Source organism: Schistocerca cancellata, chromosome 1, assembly GCF_023864275.1.
Source record: "Schistocerca cancellata isolate TAMUIC-IGC-003103 chromosome 1, iqSchCanc2.1, whole genome shotgun sequence".
Lineage (NCBI taxonomy): Eukaryota > Metazoa > Arthropoda > Insecta > Orthoptera > Acrididae > Schistocerca > Schistocerca cancellata.
Window position 1 is genome coordinate 272,195,226 of NC_064626.1, and position 27,728 is coordinate 272,222,953.

Here is a 27,728-nt window from a genome sequence, read left to right on the forward strand (position 1 = left end):
ATAATTTTTTTAATTGTATGTAAATATTTGTAATTTAAATGCTTTCTTTTTAATAAGTAAGAACATTGCTTCACTGTATGTGTACATTTTGGTAGAAGTCTGTTGACGTTTTATTATATTTATCTGTGTTTTACTGTGAAACTTATAAGCTCTGGGAAAAAGCTGAAGGAATTGTTATTTGCATCGACTAGCAACGATATTAGTAGTGCTTGTTCGTTGTGAAATCTTTGGGTAGGGGGTTGTTGCGCAGAGCGCGCGGAGAGAGCGAGTGACGGGTTCCAGCGCTTGTGGTGCGCGCAAGTGTGGTGTTAACGCTCTCGCAGCAGACAGTACCATTTAAGCGGCATCATGTACGGGCGCTGGCCAGATGACTAGTAGCAGGAGGAAGGACGGTGGACGGGCGGAAGAGGCTGTATTAATTACGATTGCCCGTTCCTGTAAGTAGCCGTGGCCTCTCAAGATGTTACCGTCTTCAACAACAGCAGCAGTTCCAGTGACACAGATTCGTCGGCGGCTCGGAGTTCCGTCGCACGCACAGCACTAAAGTATGAATGTCCATTGGTGGAACCTATTAACTTCTAACCCAGCAGCACAACTGAATGTGATTCGATTAATGAACTTTATTTAAATAATAATCAGTTAAATTCAGTGCTATTGTGTCCTCATTGCCCTCAGATATTGTTACCAAGCAGGGTCCTTGTGCCCTTTTTTTCCTTATATGCTAACCGAAGTTTGAGAATCTATCACTGGAAAAAATACAGATCTAAAGAAAATGCACAAATTAAGAGTGCGGAAGTTTTATTTTCCATTAGGTATACACGCGATCCACGGTCATATTTTATATCGCAAGCAGGATAGGTCGATTAGTAAAGGGGGAGGTTACAGTGTGTTCAGGTATAAAACCAGAAAGATTATAAAATTAATCTCTATTCTCACGACAGACGCATCTTCCAATGATTTTGCACTAACTAGAACAATCGTTCATGCTGAAGCTAACGGCGATTCGTAGTTACACATCCATAATTATCTCGCAAACTGTTCATTTGCAGGCACATGTTTCGCTTCTGTTATCGTTCACTTTCAACTGTGTCAGTTCTCGCCATTAATTGTGATATATCCTGTTTACAGTAGTCATTTAACCAGGTGTATTAGAAAAATGTAAATCCCCGATATCTTCTTATCTTGGTGTATTTCGTTCATCGTCTGCTCTCTGCAGAGGATTTCCAACTGCTGTGACCAACACACAGAACAGTGTCTGAGCACACCGTCCGTCGTCCGGTGGGGAGTTATTGGAAGGTATACTCTGGAGGGAAGCGAGAACGTCAACAATAATTTATCCGAGGGTCGCTGCACCCTCGCAGAGGACCAACATCCTGCAAGTGGGTCGCCGTGTCGCTGGCTCAGTGCACCGTCTATCACATCCTCTACGGTAAACACTGTTTGCGGGGTATTTTACGTTCGCGTTTATGGAAGTCGTTTATTGCCAGAGACACTGACTTTTATAGGCCATTCGGTGTAATGTGATCGCTTCTTCATTAAAGGATTGAGTAATAACGAGAAGAAACAGTGTTATGCCTGCCAGTTTCCGCAGCAATGAAATAACAATAAAATGTATTTTACTTGTGTATTCGCTTGTGTACTCTGGTAAGATTAGTATCTTCCGGCTTTCCCTTATATCGGACCAGACATGTATGCAGTACAATGTATATGTTAGATGTTTTACGTGCTAATTAAGGTCAATATGTAAAATTATGCCATTGTCTTACGGAATTCAATGGGAAAAGCACCGACAAAGCCTCCCCCCCCCCCCCATGTCTTAAACTATTAATACATGTTTTCATTTGCAAATGCAAACAAAAACTACACATTCACCTTCTGGAAACCAGATTGTACACAAACTGTGACCGTATAACAATACAGATGGGTCAAATTTCATGCCAAATATTATACAGTAATGACAAAAAATAAGTAATAATAGGCCAAATTACAGAGAGAGCTGTGAATAAGTAATAAGTACTGTAAAAAGAATGTGCACAGCAACTCCAGTCATACATTACGTGTATATATTTGAAATACGGTAGATGTTCCTTTAAGAAAGACTGAAACAGACTTATTAGAAAAAGTCCTAAATAATGTGATTCATGAATGCTATATATTAGCTGTGTAGGGATTTTCATAGTGAATATCTAGTTGCTTAGTGATGAAACTGCATGAACGGAAGGAGGCCATCAGTAAAGTAGCATATAATTAATTCAAAAAATGTTAAAATGTGTGTGAATTTCTAAGGGACCAAACTGCTGAGGTTATCGATCCCTAGACTTACACACTATTTAAACTAACTAATACTAAGAACAAAACACACACACACACACACACACTCTCTCTCTCTCTCTCTCTCTCTCTCTCTCTCTCTCTCTCTCTCTCTCTCTCTCTCTCTCTCTCACACACACACGCCCGAGGGAGGATTCGAACGTCCGGCGGGAGGGGCCACGTAGTCAGCGACATGGCGCCTCTAACCGCGCAGCCACTCCGCACTGCATATATAATTAATTGCTAACGAATTCTGAGATAACAGGACATTGATAGGACTGAAAGAAAAAAGAGAACTGATGTTGTCTCAAAACATTCTATGTGAAATTTGATCCACCTATATTCCCATATGTCCGCCCTCGTGGTCTCGCGGTAGCGTTCTCGCTTCCCGAGCACGTGGTCCCGGGTTCGATTCCCGGCGGGATCAGGGATTTTTCCTGCCTCGAGATGACTGGGTGTTGTTTTGTCGTCTTCATCATCATCATTCATCCCCATTACGGTCGGAGGAAGGCAACGGCAAACCATCTCCATTAGGACCTTGCCTAGTAAGGCGGTGCGGGTCTCCCGCATCGTTCCCCTACGCTCTGTAAAGAAGCATGGGACTTCATTTCCATTTCCATATTCCCATATGGTGCATATATTATGTGGTCCAATCCCTTCTTGATGATGAAGTAATTCTCTTACACGCTAAGTGTGAGATATAAATATATGGTAGATACTTCTGTTTGATAATGAGGCCCCAAAATCCTGGTTATGTTCAAAACAGAAATTTAAAACAAGGTGCGATTCTGTATGTCATAGATTCGACAAATTATTGTTAGGTTTGCAGTGGTATATGGCACCAGACCACTAAGCACAGCACACGCTGTTCCCGTGAATCAGCCGTCCGTGGTTTACAGGCGCGGAGGTGGCGCTCGATAGTGTCCCAGATGTATTCCACGAGGTTCAGATCAACGTGAGAACACTATCATGCCTTTCAACCACTACAGCAGAATTCCATCCTCGTGATACGGCCATTTATCCTACTGGCAGATATTATCGCCATCTGGAAAGGCATCAAGCGTGAAGGGATGTAGGACCGTAATAATGCTCACATAGTGCCCAGGAGACATGGAGCCTTACCACCACAGGTCACATGGACGCCCAGGTGAAAGTCCTCCTTAGCACACTACTGCCTTACCAGCCTGCGTCTATGGCACGGTGCATTTTCTGAGCAAATGTTCATCTGGATGATGGTGCATCCGGAAACGACTATGATGTTACAAGAAAAGTGATTCGTCCGAACAAATGACTTATTTCCATTGATCCACAGTCCAACCACGATATCTGTGTCCACTGCAGTCTTAATTGACAGAATCTTTGGGACAACATGCGAACACGTGCCAGCTGCGGAGCTTGACGTTCAACAGTGTGTGCTGCACGGTGTGCTCCGAAACACTTCTACAGGACTGCGGGAGTTGTTTTAGGGAAGGGCATCCGAACCAATAGAGTCCTTTGAAATGACCACTAGAAACTTCAAAGAGAAACCCCAGCGTGATTTATTCATGATAAGAAGGTGTACAACTGAGGCGGCTTGGGAAGCAACGAACTGCTTGGAAAGGTGGCACTAATGGTCAAAGTCATGACGATGGCACGAGAGTGTGCTAGCAGGTAGGAGCCTGGCAAGCAAGAGAGGGAAATGGTCACGCTTCAGTCCCCAGCTACCCACATCCGCCGCACCACGTGATACTCTCTCGCGCCATTATTAGCCAGGGATGATGAACAAAGTCCACTCTACCTAATCCCGATCAGAAATCCTGATCGTGTGACTAGCAACATGTCAGCAGCAAGTGCTGAAGTCTCGGATGGGCTGTGAACGCACTTCACAGCGCTTCAACTGTAACTGAAGGAATGCTGGTTCTCAATTAGAAAAAAATTTTCAATGTACTATCCCTACCCTTTCCTAGCAGGTGGTTCCTTCCCCCTTACTCAGGAATAGTTTATCGCCGTTGCCAAAAGATATTAGACATTAAGTCTGCCTCTTGGACAGGCAGTGTAGGAGTTGTGACTTACTGCTTACTGCTTACAGAAGGGTGAGGAGGGGGGAGGGGGGGAGGGAAGAGGGTGATTATTGTAATTTTGTTTGAAATTCAAGTTCTTATCTTGAAGTTTTCTGGACTAAGGTTGCTCGGTGAATGACCTGCTTGGACGCGAAATGATTCAGTGAGTTGCAGCGGTGGGCTGCATTCAGGGTGAGTGTTGCAAAGCGGTGTTCACGAGCGGCGGACACTGTCAGCACCAAAACAACACGAAGGGAACTCCATAAGCAGGAAACTACAAAACGAGCTGAAATTTCTAAACTAGTGATGCAACTGCCGGTAACAGCAAAAAGGGGTGCAGAAGTCATTTGATCGGATATGTCTTGCTGCCTACTACTTTCAACTCTTGGCAGAGCTTACCTCCCAAGAGTGAAAAGTGTTGGATCGGTGATGATTTGGGCTGCCGTACGGCGGTATTCCACAGCCCCGTGATTACTATGCAAGGTCGCCTTACTGCCAAGTATTATGTGACCATTTTGGCTGATCAGATCCATCCCATGGTTCAGTGTTTGTTCCTCAGCGGTGATGGTGTGACAAAAAAGACAGGGACTATGTTCACATAGCTCGGTTCGTCGAGGGTTGTTTTTTTGAACACGAGGATGAAATATCGCATCTCCCCAGGCCACCAGAGTCACCAGACCACAATAATACTGACGCTTTGTGGTCTACTTTAGAGAAAAGGTTAGGTGATCGTTATTCACCTCCATCACTGAAACTTGAACTGGCGACTATTTTGTAGAAATAATTGTACACCACTGGCCATTAAAATTGCTGCAAAACGAAGATGACGTACTACAGACGCGAAATTTGACCTACAGAAAGAAGATGCTGTGATATGCAAATGATTAGCTTTTCAGAGCATTCGCCGGTGGCGACAGATAAAGCGTGCTGACATGGGGAAAGTTTCCAACCGATTTCTCAAACACAAAGGGCAGTTGACCGGCGTTGCCTGGTGAAACGTTGTTGTTCAAAATGGTTCAAATGGCTTTGAGCACTATGGGACTCAACTTCTGAGGTCATCAGTCCCCTAGAACTTAGAACTACTTAAACCTAACTAACCTAAGGACATCACACACATCCAAGCCCGAGGCAGGATTCGAACCTGCAACCGTGGCGGTCGCGCGGTTCCAGACAAACGTTGTTGTGATGCCTCGTGTAAGGAGGAGAAATGCGTACCATCACGTTTCCGACTTTGATAAAGATCGGATTGTAGCCTCTCGCGATTGCGGTGTATCGTATCGCGACATTGCTGCTCGCGTTGGTCGAGATCCAATGACTGTTAGCAGAATATGGAATCGGTGGGTTCAGGAGGGTAATACGGAACTCCGTGCTGGATCCCAACGGCCTCGTATCACTAGTAGTCGAGATGACAGGCTTCTTACCCGCATGGCTGTAACGGATCGTGCAGCCACGTCTCGATCTCTGAGTCAACAGGTGGGGACGTTTGCAAGACGACAACCATCTGCACGAACAGTTCGACGACGTTAGGAGCAGCATGGACTGTCAGCTCAGAGACCACGGCTGCGGTTACCCTTGACGCTGCATCACAGACAGAAGCGTCTGCGATGGTTTACTCAACGACGAATCTGGCTGCACGAATGGCAAAACGTCATTTTTTCGGATAAATCCAGGTTTTGTTTACAGCATCATGATGGTCACATCCGTGTTTGGCGACATCGCGGTGAACGCACATTGGAAGCGTGTACTCGTCATCGCCATGCTGGCGTATCACCAGGCGGGATGGTATGGGGTGCCATTGGTTACACGTCTCGGTCACCTCTTGTTCGTATTGACGGCACTTTGAACAGTGCACGTTACATATCAGATGTGTTACGACCCGTGGCTCTACCCTTCATTCGATCCCTCCGAAACCCTACATTTCAGCAGGATAATGCACGACCGCATGTTGCAGGTCCTGTACGGGCCTTTCTGGATACAGAAAATGTTCGACTGCTGCCCTGACCAGCACATTCTCCAGATCTCTCACCAATTGAAAACGTCTCGTCAATGGTGGTCGAGCAACTGGCTCGTCACAATACGCCAGTCATTACTATTTATGAACTGTGGTATCCTGTTGAAGCTGCATGGGCAGCTGTACCCGGACATGCCATCCAAGCTCTGTTTGACTCAATGCCCAGGCGTATCAAGGCCGTTATTACGGCCGGAGGATCTATGCATCCAAATTGCGTGAAAATGTAATCACATGTCAGTTCAAGTGTAATATATTTGTCCAATGAATACCCGGTTATCATCTGCATTTCTTGGTGTAGCAATTTTAATGGCCAGTAGTGTATATGATTCCCTTGAAGCCCTTATAGGACGTGTATTTATCCATTCCGAGAGGGATGGAAGCTGTTTTGAATGCCAAAGGATTTCCTCCGCATTATTAGGCGCACTAGTATGTTGTGATTTTGGTGTTTGCATAATTTTGTACACCCCCTGTAGTCATCGCAGAATACACAGCTGAGGTGGAGTAAAATTGTGATGCCAGTAGGAACCAAACTTACTAATGTTGTGTAGGTCGACAGCGTATCAGTTTTAAACTACGCAAACTTCGCGCCACGCGCTCTGATTGGCCGTGGGATTGCCCTGTTACCGTTCGTCGGTTGACAGGCAGTGCTATGGTTGTCCGTTCACACATACAAACGTTCCTCACCCCGTCACTGCCCCAACGTGATACGCACACGTGTCGAATAGGTCTTGCTGTTTGTCTTCACCTCACGTCAGAGGCATTCACTCGTAAATTTCGCTTCTGAGCACACACACGTCACCTGCGATTTAGTCATACAGTAAGCATAGCGCCACAGTATTCGTTTTAAGAACAAAGAGATATGGTTTTTGTTTATGGACTAGCCGACGGTAGTGAGCATGAAGCTCGACGGTTGTATGAGAAACGGTATCCAGCAAGACGCCACCCACACCCGCAAACGTTTACAGCAATGCACAGGCGACTTGGTGAAACAGGCTCGTTAGCGGGATATCATAGTGATGCTGGAAGACCTCAACACGACGGGAAGCTGCATTTGAAGAGACTGTTCTCGAGCGCTTCCAGGAAGCACCTACGACAAGTATTCGAGCTGTTGGACACGACATGGGATTCACTCATCGGTTAGTCTGGGAGGTTTTGAGGGATGACAGCCAGCATCCATCGGGATGGATTTTACAACACTCGAAACGTTCATTACTGGGCAAGGGGAAATCCTCACGGCATTTCGTCCACGGACACCAGGAACGATTTTCGCCCAACATTTGGGCAGGCATTGTGGGTGACAATCTGATTGGGCCAGTCCGTCTACCTCCTCGACTTACCAGGGCAGATTACGTTCACTTTTTGCAAGAAACTCTAAGCGGCCTGTTGGAAGACGTTCCCCTGGACATACGGCTACGCATGTGGTTGCAGCATGATGGGCCGACCGCACGTTACAGTCGTGCTGTGCGCGGATATTTAAATGAACTCTTCGACGGCCTGGTAATTGGTAGAGGTGCTCTTATGACATGTCCCCCGCTATCACCAGACCTCACGCCACCAGACTTTCCCCTGTGGGGATTCTTCAACGTTCTAGTTCACCCACCCGGACGCGAACCACCTAGAAACGAAGACGAATTAATAGATCACATTCAACATGCCGCCAATCACATCAGGGCAATGGTAGGAATCTTTGAAAGAGTTTGACAAAACACCGCTCGACGTTATCAAGTTTGTGTCGCGTCAGAGGGTCGCCAATTCGAGCACCTGCTTTAAGTAAACAATGCAATAACTACAAAAAAAGGCACTGTTCAGGCCTGACACAATTTGTAAAAGACTTTCTGTTGGCGAACTAACAGCTGTTGAAGGGTTTATTCCCAGTTCGTCTGATCATCAAACTACGATGGATGTGTTGGGACCCCAGCGGATTCGCCCCTAGGCCCCCAAAGTGGAAGGCTGGCGCGATGCCACCAAGCGTGCGGGCCGCCTTGGATACATCGCGATCTCCGGCAGGCAGAGCAATAGTGGTCATGCGTTGTCCAGAGCATCCGGCAACAGGGCAGTCCCGTGGCCAATCGGAGCACGTGGCGCCAAGTTTCCGTAGGTTAAAAGTTGTGCGTTGTCGACCTACACAACATTAGTAATTTTGGTTCCTACTCGCATCAGCTATCCAGTGTTAAAATTTCGTGACACTTGGCAGAGGCGCTCGTAGGACATGCGCCCCCCCCCCCCCCCCCCGCCCCGCGATCACCAGACCTCACGCCACCGGACTTTTCCAAGAAATACTTTCATTTTCTACCAGTTCTAAGAGTTTAAAATTTTCGAATTCGTTGATTATTTAATCATCGTTTCATGATATAATTTCGATTTTCCGTGAGTTTTTTGCCAGAAATTGTATGCCACGAGTTTTCTTACAGTACGTCACACGCTAATGGAAACCATATCCTTACTAGTTAAATTATTTGCATTACATTCTGTGACTCGCGCAATAACAATTGCGTGTTTAGCAAAAAAAAATTTGTTCAAGTACCAAGATCATTGCCATCAACCTGGTTTTTGAACACTGGGTGGCTAATTACGATGAAATTTTGTTATGATAATGGTCATAACAGTAACTCTGTTTTTAGCAGAATCTGATGCTTGTCGATATCCTCGTGCATCACGTCACAATTAAAGTGCAAATCTATGACAGTACGATCTATGTAAACTGACGCGCTAGGCAGTGTCTTACTTTCCTAAGTCGTTATACGGATAGATAACATCCTGTATGAGACTACTTCAAATATTTGATTGATAAATGCCTCGAAACATATACCTCAATTCCAGTCTTTTTTTCACTACTAGATTCTCTTTGGATTCTTTGGCTGAAAAGATGGATCTTCAAATCAAGTTGCTATTAAATTACAAGAGGACCGGTAAGCCTTTCAGTGCTTCGAAGCTAGTTTCTTTCATTGTCCCTTCCATATTAAGTCAACACCTGATTCTAATGTTGATGTTTTGATAACTGGCCACAAAACGCAATAACAAATTTCGGTAAAATTATTTTTCACATGATGTTGCCAACTTATCACACAGCTGAATAATTGTAAGACTTGTTATTAGTGCTCTGTCCCGAAAACTGTTTGCTGGAGCTCTCCACTGTTGTCACTCCTGTGCAACACTCGTCATCTCTGCGTAACTGCTACATCCTACATCCCTTCGAACCTGCTTACTGTGTCATGCTTCGACCTCCTTTTATTCGCACAGTTTTTAATCTCTCAGAGTACCCTACAAACCGAATTTATGATTACTTGACACCTCTGCTTGTACCAACCGATTCATTTTTAGTCGAGTTTTCCAAATGTTCAAATGTGTGTGAAATCTGATGGGACTTAACTGCTAAGGTCATCAGTCCTTAAGCTTACACACTACTTAACCTAAATTATCCTAAGAACAAACACACACACCCATGCCCGAGGGAGGACTCGAACCTCCGCCGGGACCAGCCGCACAGTCCATGACTGCAGCGCCCTAGGCCGCTCGGCTAATCCCGCGCGGCCCGAGTTTTCCCATAAATTCATTGTTCACTGATTTCATTTTAGATTAGGTATCCGAACTACCCACCTAACCTGCAGCTTTCGTCTGCATCACAACATTTCGGATGCTTATATTTCCATCTTTTCTGTGCTGTTTGTAGTTCACGTTTCACTTCCTTACAAGGCTAAACTTCAAATACTTCCTAACATGTATGTTCACACATTTCTCTTTAATACGGCTGTCGCAAGTAATTTTGCTACTTAAACAGCAAAACGCCCGAACTGCTTTTAATGGCTCATTTTCTAATCAATTTCCCTTACACCAAAATTCTATTACCCTTTTTATTTTTGTTAATGTTCATCAATTTCATCAGGAGGCCTTAAATATGGGCGACTACGAACTTAATTTCAGTGTGGCAGAAGATTGCACCGTGAGCCAGTTGAGCACGTATTAGCGATAGGTACAGAATGAACATTTCAGCAGGATTTGGTCTTTATCAGGTGCTGGTCGATACATGAAATAATTTGTAACTTGAAAAAAGAGACAGCATTGGTCGTATATTTTTTACTATCGCAAAATATACGACCAATGCTGTCTCTTTTTTCAAGTATACCTGTTATCTGGTCGTAGTGCACAAGACAACATGGAGTCGCCAATCAATAAAATTTGTAACTTGTTCTAATAGCGGAATGAGAAGTCTTTTATGGGTACTCCGCGTCCGTCGAGTTCTCGCCTTGTACGGAAGCGTCATACGGTCATGGCGGTGAGTAAATGGTGACAGTATTCTGGCGAAGTAACAGATGTCTAAGCTAAGTGACGCATTTTGCTGCTAAATAGTTAATCGACACTCTGTTATCTCTTACACATGATTACCAACGACACCAGAAGTACTTGAAATTCTTTTCCTGGTACAGGCACAACGCGAGCCTCCACCATCCTGTTGTGAAGTGGAAGATAATGGTATAAAGATCACCCTAGCTCCGCCATTCCTATTGCAAACTTAAACGCAGACGGCGCAGTATTGGCCCTGAGTGCCTGTCCAGTACTCGTGTGGCCTGGCTCAAACTGGCCGGCGCCGTACCGCGGGACTGCATACGTTACAGGCGCTCACGGACTCGCGGATTCTGTCGCTCTCTGCCACGACAGGCCCCGAGATAAATAAAGAATACTTGCTGCCCCCCTGGCGTCTCAAAACGGAGTGTTCCCTAAAATATTTATTACTAGACACGCTGCTCGCAAGCACGTCTGTCGCTGGCGAATGCTGAAACGTCAACTCAAAAATATGGCGTAGCGCGCTATCTTGCTCGTAACCTGGAGTTACTTACTTCAAATTGTCCTTTACATTGTGAAAAATTTCCTGCGTTCTGTTAATGAAACTTCTTTCTTGCTATGTATCCGAAGCCTTTCGTGACTGATTTAAGTTCTTGGTGAACTTCCATTAAACTGTGGTAAATAATTTCGCCCATTGTCTTCGTCTGGCAGTAACTGCTGGTCATAGAGATCGTCGGGATCCACAGATATTAATGTTGCAGTGGTGATCTCTGGAAAGTCTACTCGGTCAGTATTGAAACGCACAATATGAAATTTTGTCGACAAAATACATTGATGCCAGATGTGACGTGACTATGATTGCGGTTTAAGGCTCGTCCGTAAGCATGCAGGAGAGTTTTGAAGTCATCATGTCTCTAGTACGTAGATATCCATTTGAAAATCACTATGCATTTTGTAAGCGCGTTTCACAGGCACATTAACAATTTGCAATCGATATCTGTAAAGAACTTCACTTAAAGTGTTGATGATATAAATGAAAGAGAGTTTCGCTTCTTTGTGATGAGTGCCATTACTTCTATGTCGCTATTTTTTGTAGAGAAATAAGGAATAGTGATCACATTCTTACGTTATTTACTGCGCCAGATAGTATTGCTGAGCCTCTGTTTCAATAAATTATGCTACGATGGGCCGCAAAATGGCTTTCAAGTGAGCCAAACTGAAAATCGCACGGAAAACAACGAATTTCGAACTACCGTATACAGCAAATTACCAATTTATTGCACTTTCAAATAACTTTAGGAAATAAATCCGTCCGTTTTTACTTTCCAATAATATATTTTTAACGCTCATTTATCCTTAGCGAAAGTAACGCTTAAACGCACATTATCATTCTCCACGTTATAGGTCCCGGTTGCAAAGCTTCCTATTGCGACTACTTCAAAATGACCATAATGGTCCGGAAATCTCTGTAAAACGGAGGAAATAACTCAGATTGTCATACATAAATGTTATCTCATACGAATCTACATTCAATGGATTGACTGGTAGAATCCTCTCACACCCCTGAATTTATATACAAGGGCGTGCTATGAGTCACGCCTCCAATTTTTTTGTTATATAAGGACTCTTAAAGATTTTTAAATAAAGAAACGTTATTAAAATTGTACACTTTATTCTTCATGTCTACATATTTATTTCTCAACATAGTTATCTTGAGATGAATGCATTCCTCTCAACAAGAGACCAGTTTGTTGGTATCGTCACTGTAGAATGTTTGACTTTGTTGACGGAGCCACAACCGGACCTCTGCTTCCACTACCAACGTGAAATACATGAAAATCGAGTGGTGTAAAGTCAGGACTGTATGGAGGATGATTCGATTACAGTGAACTCAAGGCGTCGAAATGTTGCAGATTTTGCAGCGCTCGTTTGTGGTTTGGCATTGCCATGCAAAAGGAGAAACTTGAATCAGAATTCGAAACTCGAGTTCAGCACACTGTTTGTCACACACCGACATAGTTACGTAACGCTCCGCCATGTTACTCGTCACAACTCGGAGCCCTCTAAAGTCAAAAGGCTGCAGGTATGTAGACTGAAGAATAAAGATGTAGAATGATAATAAGGTTTGTTTTATTTAAAAAGCTTTAGGAGTTTTCACATAAAAAATTCAGCACGTCCTTGTAAAATTACTCTTATAAATATACAGCCATTCAGTCATGTAAATCTGCCCTGAGATTTTAGTCTTTGTTACACTATATTTCGATATTAATCAACACATACAGAGCCTTTTGCTAGGGTAGTGACTACTATCAGACCGTTGCGGCACATGACAGATAACTTCTCCTTCTTGGAAGATTGCTGATTTTTCACCCTTAACGGTAACAATTCATTACCACTGTTGTTACAAATAAAGACGTGAATGACACAGGGTAAATATGTATAACCTTAGCGCCCGATACGGTCGCAAGTTCGAATCCTGCCTCGGGCATGGATGTGTGTGATGTCCTTAGATTAGTTAGGTTTAAGTAGTTCTATGCCTAGGGGACTGATGACCTCAGATGTTAAGTCCCATAGTGCTCAGAGCCATTTGAACCATTTTTGTGTGTGTGGGAGTGCGTTTACGTCTTTGTGTCACTCAAGATGAATCAGTATCCTCGTTTGAAATAATATTTTCGTATTTGTCAGTATTAAAACAGCCTTGACATTAAGACATGCATCTCTGCGTAAAAACAACGATCACAAGAAGAAAGATTTGAGAATCTACAAATGTACGTTCATGAGTGCTTTATTGTTTGTCTGGAGGGCTCAACCCTTTGGCGTTCACATATTTTGATTGTCGCCCCCTCAATGACAATGATTTTAAGAAAATTGTCGAGGGCTTCAACTTTCATTCCAATATGATGTGTCAAGTAAACTTTTATTCAAGAATTCCATTATAAAGAACTTAAAGGTTTGTTTGAGGTTCTCGATAGAAAAAAGGAGCAACGCCATTAAGTTAAAGAGCTACATGAGCAACCACATGTGTTACTGTTTAAAATAACAAGATAAACCAGTTGATGGTCGGGTAACAATACCGAAACATCTAGGTGAAAGTTTAAGAAGAAAGAAACTCCCTTTTGCATTGTTACAAAAAGGTACGGCCAAACTTTCAGGAAACATTCCTCACACACAAAGAAAGAAAATATGTTATGTGAACATGTGTCCGGAAACGCTTACTTTCCATGTTAGAGCTCATTTTATTACTTCACTTCAAATTACATTAATCATGGAATGGAAACACACAGCAACGGAACGTACCAGCGTGACTTCAAACACTTTGTTACAGGAAATGTTCAAAATGTCCTCCATTAGCGAGGATACATGCATCCACCCTCCGTCGCATGGAATCCCTGATGCGCTGATGCAGCCCTGGAGAATGGCGTATTGTATCACAGCCGTCCACAATAAGAGCACAAAGAGTCTCTACATTTGGTACTGGGGTTGCGTAGACAAGAGCTTTCAAATGCCCCCATAAATGAAAGTCAAGAGGGTTGAGGTCAGGAGAGCGTGGAGGCCATGGAATTGGTCCGCCTCTACCAATCCATCGGTCACCGAATCTGTTGTTGAGAAGTGTACGAACACTTCGACTGAAATGTGCAGGAGCTCCTTCGTGCATGAACCACATGTTGTGTCGTACTTGTAAAGGCACATGTTCTAGCAGCACGGGTAGAGTATCCCGTATGAAATCATGATAACGTGCTCCATTGAGCGTAGGTGGAAGAACATACTGACGAAACTAAAATGAGCTCTAACATGGAAATTAAGCGTTTCCGGACACATGTCCACATAACATGTTTTCTTTATTTGCGTGTGAGGAATGTTTCCTGAAAGTTTCGCCGTACCTTTTTGTAACACCCTGTATAAATTTAGAACTTAAGCCGCAGAGCCTTCACCTTAGAGTGTAAATTGCATCTCCTCGCAACTTAGTAAATTCGCAAAAGTGTTCAGTATTCAGCCGACATAACAGAATGCTCAAAACGCTGACCTTACAAACAGAGTTCTTTAAAATTCCTTAATTTGGCAATAATTTCAATAACGCCATTTTATAACGACCTACATATTATACCAAACAATTTACGTGAAATCAAAATCAGTTATTTTCAACTACTTTTATGAATATAACACCAAAATCAAAGCAAATATAAAACGCTGTATCACGCTAAAATGAATACTGCAAAGTAAAAATGACCTACCCATCAGTGATTCACTTCTTTTTTCGCGTACTTCCAAGAATTTTCTCATCTTCGGGTGACTTTTGTCAAGTGCCTACTTCTTCTCCGAGAAAACATGTAGAGTTGTCTCAATATTTGATTACATAAGATTGAATGTTTATTCTTCACATAAGAGTTTTGTGGCAGAATTTCTATAATTTATTATCACTTCAGTAATGAAGTCACTAATTTTGGTTGCTGCTATCAATACATGTAGAACCCATATTCCTCTTAATTCTCCCTCTACGACTAATTCCAGGGAGCGAAGCTGTGGTTCGTTAACAAGCTAATTAAGTTACCTGTCGTTCAGTGGTGTTAGCCCATCCAACACCCAATCAATTAAAGCCAATTCGTTGATGAAGGACCACAGTGGTGAGCATACAAGAGTAATAAACGTGGTAGAACCAGAAACATTTGAGTGGCTCGTAGAACTTTTCCGTAGAGGCTTTCGTAAATGAATAAGTGTGGACGAGAATACTCAAATGTCATATTCAGTAACTGAATTTAAGAGCAAATCACTATGAGCTAATATGTTCCTAATGCGGAATATCACCACTGTCTGCGCATTATACACTCTCTAACGAAATTGTAATGCATTAATCAGCAATGTCTCTCATACTTTCAGTATTGGCGACTCAATTTTCAATCGTAATTTTCATCACCCCCTTCCACATACGATGACAATATATAAATAATAATGTATTTTGAGTAGCTTAGTACTAAAGCTACAAAGTTACGATCCTTACAAATTGCCTAGAATTATTTATTGTTGTTTCGTAACCTTTTTTTAGAAGAGGAAAACCGACTGTAAAAGTTTCGATATGGTTTATTTGTGAAGAAATTGAGCTACTTAGTCACATATTCGAGAATTAAATACACTGCATCTTCAACTGCAGTGAGCAAAATACATACATTTGGAAACTAGTGGTAAGTTAATACTTTCGTAGAAAGTTGGAACTTTGGAGTGAAAATGTAAAACAAAAACACCTTAGAAAAGTTCGCAAATGTGGATGAATGCTTTAAAGCTTTCAAGCCTGAAGAAAAATTTGTAAAAACTGCTCTTTTGTAACCATTGAAACTCATTTAACCACTCTGGAAAATAATTTTTAAAAGTATTGTCTTGCTAATGAACTTTGTGGCACCTTATGGGTGGTTTAGAGATCTGTTTTAAAATACTCCCGAAAGTCTGTCATATGCGTAAGAGGTAATCTTCATCGACTTGTGGCAAGTGGCGACATAAAAAACTATTTAATAATAAAACATTTTTTGAATTTTGTGCAGGGATGGATGGAGAGTTTTCTGCACTGAAAATAAGAGAATTTCGTTTATCGTTACCATTTTTAACATTCTGCCTTTGCGAAATAGGATTTTCTGTGTTGACCACTTTGAATAAAATATACAGATCGCATCTAAACATAAAAAATAATTCATAATGGCTACTAGAATTCATAATGCCTTCTAATTTTACATCCTTCTCTGAATAACTTTGTCGTGCAAGCCAGACCCAAGGGAGTCATTCGTAATTACTAACTTTGTTTTTAATTTATTATCGAAAAGCTAATTATTTAATGCATTGTGTAGTCTTTCGTTGTCTGTTATTCGCTACTGTTATATGGAAAGCACCCTGCGTAGACTATGACAGCGAAATTTGTAGCAGCTCAGGACATTTGCACAACAACGTTTTTCTCCATTTTAAATCGAAGATTTTTTTTCGAAAGGCACAAGCAAATTATAGTCTGCGGAGAACCTCCTCATTCCTTATCTTATCAATCCACCTAATTTTCAACGTTCTTCTGTAGCACGACATTTCAGATGGTTCGATTCTGTTCTGTTCCGTTTTTATTGCTGTCCATGATTCACTACCCAACAACGCTGTGCTCCTAACATACATTCTCAGAAATTTCTTCCTGAAATTGAGTCCTATGATTGATTTCAATAGGCTACACCTGACCAGGAATGCCCTCTTTGCCTGTGTTAGTGTGCTTTTTGCATCCTCCTTGCTCTGTCCGTAAGCGGATTATTTTGCTTCCAAAGCAACAGAACTGCTTATCTTCGTCTACTTCATGGTCACCCATTACATGTTAAATATTTATGGCACTTCTCTTTACCATTGTCTTTTTCCGGCTTGGTCTCAATTCATACTCAGTCCTCATTAGACCGTTCATTCCATTCGACAGGTCATGTAGTTCTTCTTCCCATTCACTGAGGAGAGCAATGTCAGCAACGAATCTTATCTTTGATATCCTTTCACCTTGAATTTTTATCCAATTCTTGAAACTTTATCTTTTTTCCTTCATTGCTTCTTCGATGAGTAGAGACGAAAGAGTGCATTCCTATCTAAAACTACTTTTTAATCCGAGCACTTCGTTCTTGCTCTTCCTGTCTCATTTTTCCTATTGGTTCTTGTGCATAATGTTTATTATCCGTTTTTCCCTACGGCTTTTTCTCAGAATTTCGAAAATCTTATTCCATTTTACATCACGAAAAGCTTTTTCTAGGTTGTCAATCCTACGCTCAGGTCTTGATTTTTCTTCAGTTTGCATCCATTATCACGCGCAACGTCAGAACTGCATCTCTGATGTCTTTACGTTTTCTGAAGACAAACTGATCGTCAATTAAGAGATTCTCAATTTTCTTTTCCGTTCCCCTGTATATTTTGCTTGTTAAAAACTTGGATACATGAGCTGTTCAGCTGACTGTGTGATAATTTGAACATTTGTTACCTCTTGCTGTCTTCGGAATTGTGTGGATGATGTTTTTCTGAAAGTACATTGGCAGTCTCATTCTATGCACCAACGTGAATAGACATTTCGTTGCCACTTCCCAGTTATTTTAGAAATTCCTATGGGATGTTATCTATCCATTCTGCCTCATTTGATATCACGTCTTCCCCAGTTGTTGTAAATCCTAACTCTAATGCTGGATTCCCTATGTCTTCCATTTGAACCCCAATTTCTTCGTCTGACACTTCATTAGACAAGTCCATCCCCTCATAGTGGTTTTCAGTGTGCTTGCTCTTCTGCTTTTAACAGTTGAATTCCCACTGTACTCTTAATGTTGCCGCCCCTGCTTTTAATTTTACTGAAGGTTGATTTGACTTTTATGTATGCTGAGTCAGTCCTCCCGACGATCATTCCTTTCTGGATTTCTTCACATATTTCCTGCAGTCATTTCGCCTTGGCTGCTCTGAAAATATTCATTTCATTTGTAAGAGATTTATGTTGCTGTAATCATGTCTTTCCCTGAACATTTCTGTACTTCCTTGTTTCGTCAGTCAACTGAAATATTTCTTCTGTTACCGAAGCTTTCTTCGCAGTTTCCTTCCTTGTACCTACGTTCGTCTTTCCAACATCTGTAATCGCTCTTTCTAGGAATGTCCACTACCCTTCAACTGAACTGCCTGCTCTGCTATTCCTTATAGCAGTATGAACATCCTTAGCGAACTTTAAACGCGTTTCACCATTCCTCAGTACCACAATATCCCACGTCTATCCTTGCTGGTTCTTCGGTACGAGTCTCTTAAACTTCAGCCTACTCTTCATCATTACTAAATTGTGATGTGCGTCTATATCCGCTCCTGGGTACGTTTTCAATCCATATCTGATTTCAGAGTCTCTATCTGATCATGACGTATTCCATCTGGGATCTTCCCGTGTCTCCGTTTCTTTTCCAGGATACCTTCTCCTCTTGTTACTCTCGAACAGGGTATTAGATATTACCATCTGCACTTTATGGCAGAACTCAATTAGTCTTTCTCTTGTTTCATTCCTAATACCTAGCCCACGTTCTCCCGTGACTGTTTCTTCTATTGATTAACATTCAACCCTGTACGCAAGCAACATTTTAACATTCACAGCATCCGAATTATGGTTCAAATGGCTCTGAGCACTATGGGACTTAACTTCTGAGGTCATCAGTCCCCTAGAACTTAGAACTACTTAAACCTAACTAACCGAAGACATTACACACATCCATGCCCGCGACAGGATTCGAACCTGCGACCGTAGTGGTCGCGCGGTTCCAGACTGAAGCGTCTAGAACCGCTTGGCCACACTGGCCGGCTCCGAATTATGGCACCGACGTTAGCGTTTTTAACATATTTTATACTTTTATCTGGCATTAAAGGAGCCTTTGGAGATTACTTCAACGATATAACATGTGTAAAACTTGATCAAAGAGTAACAAGATGATAGCACCGCAAACCGCTGTCCCACCGTGAGTGGATGAGGTCCTTCAAACAACTGGCGAGGCGTCACCCTCCTATCTGTGCAAAGTAAAGTACTCTGTAGATTAATGGTAAATCGTATTCAGGGTTGTGTGCAGGAACGGCAGAGGAAGTTGCAATCTGGTTCAGGGAACACCGAAGTTGTGTCAATATCACCAAAACCGTATGTATATTACTTGAGCAGAGTGCACAGTGGCAGAACTTACACTACCTTACGTGTATTGGTATTGAGAAGGCACTTGACTTTCTTAATAATGGGGCTGTGTGGCAGATCTTGGAAGAAAATGGAACGCTATCAAAGATTATCAGTATTGTGACTTTTTATGATTTACCGACGGATCTGTTACAAATACGCTTCTCGGGTCTGCCGCCGGATCGTGTTGTGCAACTCGCACAATATTTCATCGATGCAACTGCTCGACATCATCAGGTGATGGTAGCTGCTGCTGTCACTGCTGCTAGGCGCGAATGATGATAACTCCAAGGCGGTGTCTAAATTTGCCGGCCGGGGTGGCCGATCGGCTCTAGGCGCTACAGTCTGGAGCCGCGCTACCGCTACGGTCGCAAGTTCGAATCCTGCCTCGGACATGGATGTGTGTGATGTCCTTAGGTTAGTTAGGTTTAAGTAGTTCTAAGTTCTACGGGACTGATGACTTCAGAAGTTAAGTCCCACAGTGCTCAGAGCCATTTGGTATCGAAATTTATCATGCCGGTAGCAGGCAATATACGTGCCCGGGAAGACGCTCGTAGCTGGAGGAAAGTGGCGCTCCTGGTGCCCCCTGCTGGGAGCCACGGAAAGGCCATCCGCGCGTGCACTATGGGCAATGACTGTGCTGCCGGACGCTCCTGGGTTAAAGACTGAGCTAAATCTCAGTAGCGCGTTGCGTCACGTGATGAATCGGAAGTTCTTGTTTTCCTAGTTTTGATTTAATGGCAGCCAGTGCTGGATTCCAGGCGGCGCTTAGTTGAAGACCTGCATTCCTGTTGATAAGATTGTCCGCCGCACGGACATATATGGGCTCCTTAACGACACAGTCCGTGAAAGATAAAATTTCCGTCAGTTCGTAAAGCATACGATGTCCCGTGTCCAGGCAATGCTCCGCTACCACAGATTTATCAGGTTGCCCCAGGAGTGTATGACGATGGTGTTCGACGCACCGTCCTTGCACCGGCAGTTAAAATGCCGAGTTCTTTGTTCGCTCTCAGGTCTCGCAGAGCCTTCCTTTCTGCTGACCTGTTGAACTTGCTCGGTGGGGCTCGTGTTAAAATTCGGCATGTGTCCCTCCTAATCTCTTCTGCCACGTCACTGGGAAGCTTCAAAATTGCCTGTTCTATGCCAGCTATGACAAAATGGTTCAAATGGCTCTGAGCACTATGGGACTTAACATCTGTGGCCATCAGTCCCCTAGAACTTAGAACTACTTAAACCTAACTAACCTAAGGACATCACACACATCCATGCCCGAGGCAGGATTCGAACCTGCGACCGTAGCAGGCGCGCGGTTCCGGACTGAGCGCCTAGAACCGCTAGACCACCGCGGCCGGCCAGCTATGACATCTCGGATTGGAGCTGTCCGTTGTGTTGGTGCATAGTTCAAACTTTTCTCGAGCACTGCAACAGTTGCGTCGTCCAGGATTCTATCCGTGAGATTAATCACGGTGCGTCGACGTGGTGCATTCCCTTCTTGCTATTGGACCTCGGGACGAGAATACTTTGACATTTGGCGGACTTTCGCTTGTTGTTTTGATCAGTCAGCTAGCGCCCAGGTTGAGCTATATACCCAATCTCAGGATAACGCTGAGAGTTTTGAAGAGATCTTCTGATGCACTGATATCAAACCACTGGTGGCCGAACCGCACAATAACCCTGGGTTCGGTGTGGGGCGGCGGTGGGGTGGGTGGCCTGCTGTGGCCTGCTGTGGGGTTGTGAACCACTGAGGACTACGGCGGGACGAAGCCTCGCCGTCGTTTCTAAGCATCGGTTTAATACACAATACACGCAATTATACAGTCTACTTCGGTTTAATGTGCTTAATGACACACTCCGTGTGTACTTGGTTCAAATGGCTCTGAGCACTATGGGCCTTAACATCTGAGGTCATCAGTTCCCTAGACTTACAACTACTTAAACCTAACTAACCTAAGGACATCACACACATCCATGCCCGAGGCAGGATTCGAACCTGCGACCGTAGCTGTCACGCGGTTCCAGACTGAAACGCCTAGAACCGCTCGGCCACTGCGGCCGGCTGTCAGCGTGTGGTCCTGGCTTTTCAAGAATCACTATCTTTGACACAATTTCATCAGGGATGCTGTAAGTAGCTACCGGTATCTACAGATCATAACAGACGTACTGCCGCATTTATTATAAAACATCCCGTTGGACATAAAGCAGTTCAAGAGGTACAAACATGACGGACGTTTCGCCTATCCCTAACAAATAATTACATACTTCAACATAACAGTTGGAGATAGTTGGACCGGTCGTTCGGAAAACGTAAATGAATGCCCTGTTTTTCTGTGGGAAAATTAAAACATGAGGTTCGCAAGGGAAGACTGACAACTACCAAAGACATGACTTGCAATGAAACACTCGCTTGTGCTGGTATAATTCCAAACGAAATTCGACGTGGAGTGTTATCGCTTTATTGCACGCATCATTGCTCATTGCCAATACTCTGAGCGCTTGAAATGACATTCAGAATAATAAGCATGCAAACCCTATCTGAATTATATGTTTACTTACATTTGATGCAGTAAAGCAGATGTTTGGTGACCACCTCTCCTGGCAGTGAAGGAGCGGTTTGCGCTGGGGTTATCTGTCGCTGAATTCGTCTTCGAAGGCTCTTTCGAATACTAAAAAAGTAGTATACAGTTATTTTAAAAGCAAAACTAAACAATCAAAATCGGTGTTATGGTTCTGCAGCTAGACACGTTGGGAATTACTTGCCTGCGTCATAAATTTAGCCACTCCAAAACTCAGCGAAAATCACACCTTGTGGATATGTTTAAGGTTACTTGTTTGACCTGCACCAATTTTGTAAAAGGGCACTTATGGGTATAGGCACTTATGGGTATAGGAAGGGCTTCAAGGCTAGGACAAATGCACTTCGAGGGGATGTTGGGGGAATACTGACAGACCCCAGTGCTATATTAAGTAAATGGAGGGCGTATTTTGAGCATCTATTAAATGTACACCAGGAAGCAGGAAATGAGCAGGCGTACGAAATACATACAGCAGAACCCCAGATACCTGAGCCAACGTTAAAGGAAGTAGGAGATGCAATCAACAAATCGAAGAACCATGAAGCACCAAGATCAGATTGCATAACTGCAGAATTAGTTAAAAATGGGGGACAGAAATTGGTGGAAGTAGTGCACAAAGTGATAACTAAAGTATGCAACTCAGAGATAATACCTGAAGAGTGGCAGGAGTCGATTCTGATCCCAATTTTTAAGAAAGATTACAAAATGGATTGTAGTAATTATAGAGGTATATCACTATTACCAGTATGTTCCAAAATTTTCTCGAATATTCCGCTAATCAGGCTTACACCATATGCAGATGAAATTGTGGGGGATTCCCAAGCCGGCCTTTGGAGGAACAGATCAACAACAGACCCAATATTCACCCTGTGTCAAATTTTGGAAAAGAAATGGGAATACAATAAACCAGTTCATAATCTTTTCATAGATTTTATAAAAGCATATGATTCAGTATTGCAATCAAAATTGTACAGAATTCTTTTGGAACTTGGAATACCAAAGAAGTATGTTAGACTTATAGAAGCGAGTTTGTAAAACACAAAAGGTAGAGTACGCGTGGAATTGGAGTCAGAAGAATTTATAATAAAGAACGGACTTAAGCAGGGAGATGCCCTGTCTCCGCTACTTTTTAATTTAGTCCTAGAATATATTGTACGAATGGCAGCAGATAATTCAGAGGGTGTGTGGTTAAATGGAAATATTAAGATATTAGGGTATGCAGATTATCTAAGCGTCATTAGCGATAGGAAAGAATCTGTAACAGCAAATACGAATGCGTTAATCAAGGCTAGTGAAGATGTAGGTCTAAGGATAAGTGAAGACAAAACTAAATACCTGGTTACTACTAGAATGCCAACAGCAGGAGATCAGGAAATGTTAAGAGTTGGAGACATGCAGTTTGAAAAAGTGAACACATTTAAGTATCTAGGCTTGGACGTCACTTCGAGAAATGAGATTGAATCCGAACTGAAGAAGAGATTACGGGCGGGAAATGCGTGCTACTTTCCACTGAATAGATTCCTTTCATTACGGATATTGTCTAGGAATTTAAAGATTAGAATATACAAAACTATTATTCTACCAGTTATGCTGTATGGGTGTGAGACTTGGTCTCTCACTGTGCAAAATGAAAAGCCGTTTCCAGTATTTGAAAACAAAATTTTGAGGAAAATTTTCGGAGCAAAAAGGCAATGACATTAGCGGAGAGTGGCGAAAACTGCATAACGAAGAGGTTCACGAACTCTATTCAGGCCTTGACATAATCAGTATTATTAAATCACGTAGGCTGCTATGGGCGGGTCACGTAGTTCGAATGGATGAGGGCAGGGCAGCGCGCAGAGTACTGGTAGGGCACCTAGAAGGAAAACGTCCTGTGGGGTGACCGAGGCGTAGGTGGGAGGACAATGTGAAGGCTTATTTGAGGAGCCTAGGTATTGAAGGCGAATTGAAGGAAATGGCCCAAGACAGGGACAGATGGCGAAAATACGTTACAGCGGTAATGGACTCTCAAGTCCCGTATGACCAGTGAGTGGCACTTACGAGAAGTGACTTTCCGTCTGGTAGCTGGCTGCAGCAAGAGGAAATATCATTGAAACTGGTTGTTGCTCGTGTTCATAAATCACTTTACGTGTAACCGCTTAACGAGACTGTTCCGGCCGTGTTGCAGTGTGTGCGGGATCCAGCACTTCCAGCGAGCCGGCCACCGACACCTCAACCTGTTCCAGTCGACCTACTACGTGGTCGTCACGTTCTCCACGGTCGGCTACGGAGACATCGTGCCCGACATCTGGCCCTCGCAGCTCTACATGGTCATCATGATATGTGTCGCACTCATTGTGCTGCCCACACAGGTACGTGCTTCCCTGGAACAGAAAAACTATTGTAAGAACCTAACAAAAAAAATGGTGAACGAAGCAGAAAATTCTTCATGTGCAATGCAACCTTTATCTTGTCCAGATATGAGCGTAGCATTCCTAATTACTATGTCAGCCATGCGCCTAATCCATCGATGCAGCATTTTTGTGATTCTGAAAGCTGTACATCTATTCGACATCCACGGAGAAACATTACATCAAGGCGGTATTGTATAAAATAAACTATGCCAGAAAAAAAAATCTACGCGTGAGACATACGACACGCCAGTACGAGATCCCCATAGGATCCTTGCAGCTATCAGTCTAGGTAGGTTGCAGTAGCATCTACAGCCAACGACGTCAAATATTTATTGAATATATTTTAATCTCTGTGCCCCCCTACTCGTGTAAGTTTTGTCCCGAATGGATCACCGAGCGAGGTGGCGCAGTGGTTAGACGGTTAGACAGTGGACTCGCATTCGGGAGGACGGCAGTTCTATCCTGCTTCCGACCATGCTGATTTAGGTTTCCCTAAATCACTCCAGGTAAATGCCGGGATGGTTCCTTTCAAAGGGCACGGCCGACTTCCTTCCCTAATCCGATGAGACCGATGACCTCGCTGTCTGATCTCCTTCCTCAAACAACCCCAACACCCCCCCCCCCCCCCCCGAATGGATCCCTCTGGCACCTTTTAAGAAATTCCCTGGTGTTGTAATACGTCTACTGTCACGTTGTAACTTCTGGTAGTTGCTGTTTTCCTTAAAGGTCTGTGTGTGCCGGCCGCGGTGGTCTAGCGGTTCTAGGCGCTCAGTCCGGAACCGCGTGACTGCTACGGTCGCAGGTTCGAATCCTGCCTCGGGCATGGATGTTTGTGATGTCCTTAGGTTAGTTAGGTTTAAGTAGTTCTAAGTTCTAGGGGACTGATGACCACAGATGTTAAGTCCCATAGTACTCAGAGCCATTTCTTAAAGGTCTGTTCCTTTCCACGCAGATTCAGCAAAGAAATTCATTTCTAATCTGCAATTTTGTCATATGATGACACGGTTGGAGTCCGTGGCTGTTATCTGAAGACAAATGTTGATGGTGTTGAGACAGCAACCAGCCACAAATTTATTTTAAGTTCCTTAGTCAAAAAGTACCGTTACCGGTTTCGAATAATTACAATTCTTCGTCAGACGGCTTTCATGCTTTCATTAGAACATGTGGTGCGTTTTTTACTGATTAGGTCTCCTAAAATATAAATATATAATTATGATGAATTGTAATGATTCGAAACCGGTAACAGTACCTTTTGAATAAAGGAACGCAAAATAAATGACATAATTCTCTCAAAAATGGCAAAAGGCCCGAAAAGTAAGTTGCTGATATCTTGAAAAGAGATTGCAAGATCGCTGTAATCGAAAGTAAAATACGAGTATGTGTAATGGAAAGTAGACCAGTAGACTCACGTGATGCTAAAGGAAATTAAAAATGAGCCGTTAAAAGTAGTATACGAGTTTTACCATCTGGACGGCAAAATATTTAACGATGGTATAAATAGAGAGGACGTGCAAAGCAGACTGGCAATAACAAGAAATGCCTTTCTGAAAAATTGGAATTAACCAGTTCCTTCTGTAATCCAGCTTTCAGAAGAGACTTTGCATTTAACGTTCCAAAGAAGTACTTATACTTGCCTTTATACTTAGAAGGATTTCATTATATTCCATTTCTTCTTCACCAGAAATGTTTGGGCTTTCCAAAATAATAGGCCCCAACACATTACAAAACGTAATGGTGGGTTCCGCATCTCAGTTATCACCTTTTCGAAACTTTCAATTTACGATATGAAATTGAAGATTATGAAGAGCAAGAAATCCATGGTCATTCCAAAATTCATGCGTTGTCATTGTTATCATTATTAGATTGCGTAAAATCGACCAGAGTAATCGCATTTGTGTTCAAAAAATGGCTCTAAACACTATGGGAATTAACTTCTGAGGTCATCAGTCCCCTATACTTCGAACTACTTGAACCTAACTAACCTAAGGACATCACACACATCCATGCCCGAGGCAGGATTCGAACCTGCGACCGTAGCAGCAGCGCGGTTCCGGACTGAAGCGCCTACAACCGCTCGGGCACTGCGGCCGGCCGCATTCCACATTACGATACACAATAATAATAACAGTATTTCTTTTAAATGATGTATTCTTGACGCCGGACGGGGTGGCCGAGCGGTTCTAGGCGCTACAGTCTGGAACAGCGCGACCGCTACGGTCGCAGGTTAAAATCCTGCCTCGGGCATGGATGTGTGTGATGTCCTTAGGTTAGTTAGGTTTAAGTAGTTCTAAGCCCTAGGGGACTGATGACCTCAAAAGTTAAGTCCCATAGTGTTCAGAGCCATTTGAACAATTTTTTTTATATTATTGACGCACAAAATATCAACATCAATAGATATGTTGTGTTAAAAGTATTGAGACTGCATGATTTAACTGAACCGAAGGTCGCTAATGTGTAATAAGAAGACACTGATTTTGAATACTTATTCCGAAACACGTGACGACTCGAGTGCTCGTCATATTGCACAATGTGAGGGACGAACTAACGAAAGTGACTTGCATTGTAGCGATCATGAAAACTAGCTTGAATTATGTAGTGATCATGAAACTTTAACTAGAAACAAATATCATTTTCTTCATTCTTCATTTGCAGCGAAGACAACTTGAGGTGCTGATTTCAGTCGCTATTCCTTTACTTTAAACATGATTGTTATTTGGCTTCATTCTGACAGCTAGCAACGTGATAGCCATCAAAATGATCTACAAACAACGCAGGGCTACATTCAAGTGTAAAGCCAAATTAAACAAGAGTTAATTCGATAAAATGAGTTTACGCCCTCAACCAACTCATGTGTGGTATGAGATTCAACCTCGTTGATGTTCAGAGTTCTACATAATTGATACTAATGGCCACGTCCGAAAACAGGATAAAATCTGTAATGCCAAATGCTCAAGTCTAGTGAACAAATGATAGTGCGCTATCCGAGCATCGTAAGTTGAACGGAAGATTCTGAATGCGCCTGCTTAACTGTAGAATTCCCCATTAGAGATGTATTGTATTTCTCAGTCTGTATTGCTGTTATTTGTCTGGACCAAAAGTGTGTCACAGAAGATCATTTGTCAATCCTACGATGAGACAGAGCGACGCAGACTGAAGCGTATTTACTGAACGAATTGAATTACAAATCTGAGGACGAGGACGGAAAGATGGCCATAATATCGAAAAACTTCATGTTTTATACTGTGACATATCACAACATAAATCGAGTTGCTAGCAACGCGGCACGGGGAAACGAAAATATAAAAATGATAATTCAAAATCCCAGGTTGTGCATATCGATCAGAACTTGGATTGGAAGTTGCATGTCGTAGACCTTCTCCAACGTTTGATCATTTTCCCTACGTGTAATTGCTGATTTTAATGACGAAATCATTAGAAATAAACTTACTTTCA

At 42.9% G+C, this 27,728-nt stretch overlaps 1 protein-coding gene across 1 annotated transcript in view; it reads left to right on the top strand.

Moving 5' to 3' along the window:
• The window catches only part of LOC126169379 (potassium channel subfamily T member 2), a 1,084,296-nt gene that overhangs the window by 746,468 nt on the left and 310,100 nt on the right, over nt 1-27,728 (top strand). The window contains exon 10 of the mRNA XM_049920640.1: nt 24,050-24,233. Within this exon, the coding sequence (XP_049776597.1) occupies nt 24,050-24,233 (184 nt within the window). The remainder of the gene's footprint in view (nt 1-24,049; nt 24,234-27,728) is intronic.